Source organism: Sclerotinia sclerotiorum, genomic scaffold, assembly GCF_000146945.2.
Source record: "Sclerotinia sclerotiorum 1980 UF-70 scaffold_1 genomic scaffold, whole genome shotgun sequence".
NCBI classification, from domain to species: Eukaryota; Fungi; Ascomycota; class Leotiomycetes; order Helotiales; family Sclerotiniaceae; genus Sclerotinia; species Sclerotinia sclerotiorum.
Window position 1 is genome coordinate 3,799 of NW_001820835.1, and position 2,243 is coordinate 6,041.

At 45.9% G+C, this 2,243-nt stretch overlaps 1 protein-coding gene across 1 annotated transcript; it reads right to left on the reverse strand.

Annotated features, from left to right (window-relative positions):
- Positions 1 to 202: 202 nt before the first annotated feature.
- On the reverse strand, positions 203 to 1,796 carry SS1G_00001 (hypothetical protein; the record flags this gene model as incomplete). The annotated part of the gene is made up of 3 exons (XM_001597865.1): positions 203 to 1,011; positions 1,278 to 1,518; positions 1,737 to 1,796. The coding sequence occupies 3 exons, from the start codon at positions 1,794 to 1,796 to the stop codon at positions 203 to 205; spliced, it is 1,110 nt and encodes a 369-aa protein (XP_001597915.1).
- Positions 1,797 to 2,243: the final 447 nt, after the last annotated feature.

The following is a 2,243-nucleotide window of genomic DNA, read 5'->3' on the forward strand; positions in this document are numbered from 1 at the left end:
AAACTTTGATAGCTCAAGAGAGTTTGGATGGTCGGAAATTGTTTTTGAAGTATGGATAGAAATCAAGACATCCGATTCGACGACATTGCAAGAGGCCCGGCAGAATCATTTGACGATACTCGGAAATGATAGACAATACACTCGGCACATGGAGGTAAAAACTTTCATCACGATGATTGTCTTAGAAGGATGTCTTATCTTCTCATGAAGTCATCTCCAGTTCCCGTGTGCCCTTAGCAGACACTTCTCCAAGATTTGCCTTCCAAGAAATATCCATTGCTGCTTTGAACGCAGCCACAAACTTCCATACATCCTCGAAACTGTTGTAAAGAGGAGCTGGCGCCACTCTTATCACGTTTGGTTGTCTCTCATCCACGACCACCCCACGCAACTCCAGCTCTTTCATAACCACATCCAACAATCCATCGGCCAACTGCAGACTCAGCTGAGCCCCTCTCTGTTCCCTATCCTGTGGCGTGATAATCGAAAATCTTCCTTGTTCGTAGATCGTTGTATCTAGAAGTAAGTCCTCCAAATAAGCAGTGACCTTCATGGATTTAGCCCTCAACACTTCCATTCCGCCGGCAAGTTTGAACACCTCCAATGATGCATTCAGACTTGTAATATCTAGCACACTTGGATTGCTCAATTGAAATCCCGCAGCGCCGGCTATCGGCACGAAGCGATTCTTCATGGCGAATCTCGTGTCTTTGTCATTACCCCACCAACCACTTAATCTATTCAGGAACCCAGGACCTGCATCAGTGTTTTGTGATGAATCAGGGACTCGTGTGTGCTTGTCATGAATAAACATTCCACCAATGCACCCCGGTCCCGCATTTAGATATTTGTAAGTGCACCATGCGGCTGCATCGACGTCCCAATCATGAAGGTAGAGTGGGACATTTCCAATTGCGTGAGCGAGATCCCAAATGACAAATATGCCGCAATCACGAGCTCTGCGTGTAATGAGGGGTATGTCGAATAATTGACCTGTGTAAAATTGAATCCCTGGGAGAATTAGAAGAGCTGTGTCTTTAGCATGGATTTCAATGGCTTTGAGTATGTAATCAGTGGAAAGCGTGGGCCCGGCAGTTGAATTTGACTCCAGGGTAATCATCGATGTAGCAGGTGAGAGGTTGTGATGTCGGATCTGCGACTCGACGGCGTACTGTACATTATTTAGCCGGCATAGACGATTGGTGACGAATGCGGATAGGGGTGACGCACGTGATCTGATGGAAATGCCTTGCTTTCTAATATGATTTTATGCCTACCATTGACATCGGGCTTGTAAAATGCGGACATGATGAGGTGCAAATTGGCAGTTAAAGTCTGCATGACATTAACTTCTGAAGGTTCCGCACCAACAATAGGGGCAATGTTCCCCGAAGCACTTGAATCTATGTGGAGCCATGTTGGCAAAGGCGAATCAGAAAGTGGTTTGAAATGACCAAATACACCTTGGGTTGCCCAAGTCTTGAGATGTTGCTCGATACGAGTCGAGGTGATACGCGGCTGTAAGCCAAGTGAGTTTCCACAAAGGTAAACGCAAGGATCGCCAGAAGTGGTATTTGAAGATTCTAAGGTGCCATTTAGTATCAGATCCAACCCGGAGAGTAGAATCTTGTACCCAACCTTGACAAAGTCCTGGCTCGCAAATCAGCCGTAGAAGGAATGAGGAATTCATTTCTGATCTGACGAAGAGGATCCTGACGTCTTGGGACACAGCATACCTCTCTGCTGTCATGTGCTGGCCTGGATGTCTGTGCTGATCGTGCTGTCATGACCAACATTATTTTCCGGAGAAGCCATGAAGACAAGAGAAACGTAATTTAATTTGAATATGCGAATGAAACGCGCTATTACCTCACGAACGACGAGTTTCATCAAGCTAACGGCTGTAGGCTCTATGAAGAAATTCCGGATTCAAATTGCGTGCCGTGGAGAGTCTAGGGTAAATGTCAAACACGGTCCCTTTTTTAAGCGGCAGGTGACACAATCCGGGGTAAGAGAAACTAACACGTTCCTGGGAAGCTGGGGAAGTATGGGACTTGATGGATTGACTTATTGCGATCTTGACCTTGTTGGAACCTTTGACCCCAGTATTGGCATGCAGCGATGTGTAATGAGAAATGCAAGCCCTTAGTCATGAGATTGGTCTTGAATTCTCATTATACAATCCAGACTCCGAATGACGACAGGTAATGAGAGATGAGGAAATTGGTTTGTCAAAGTCAGGA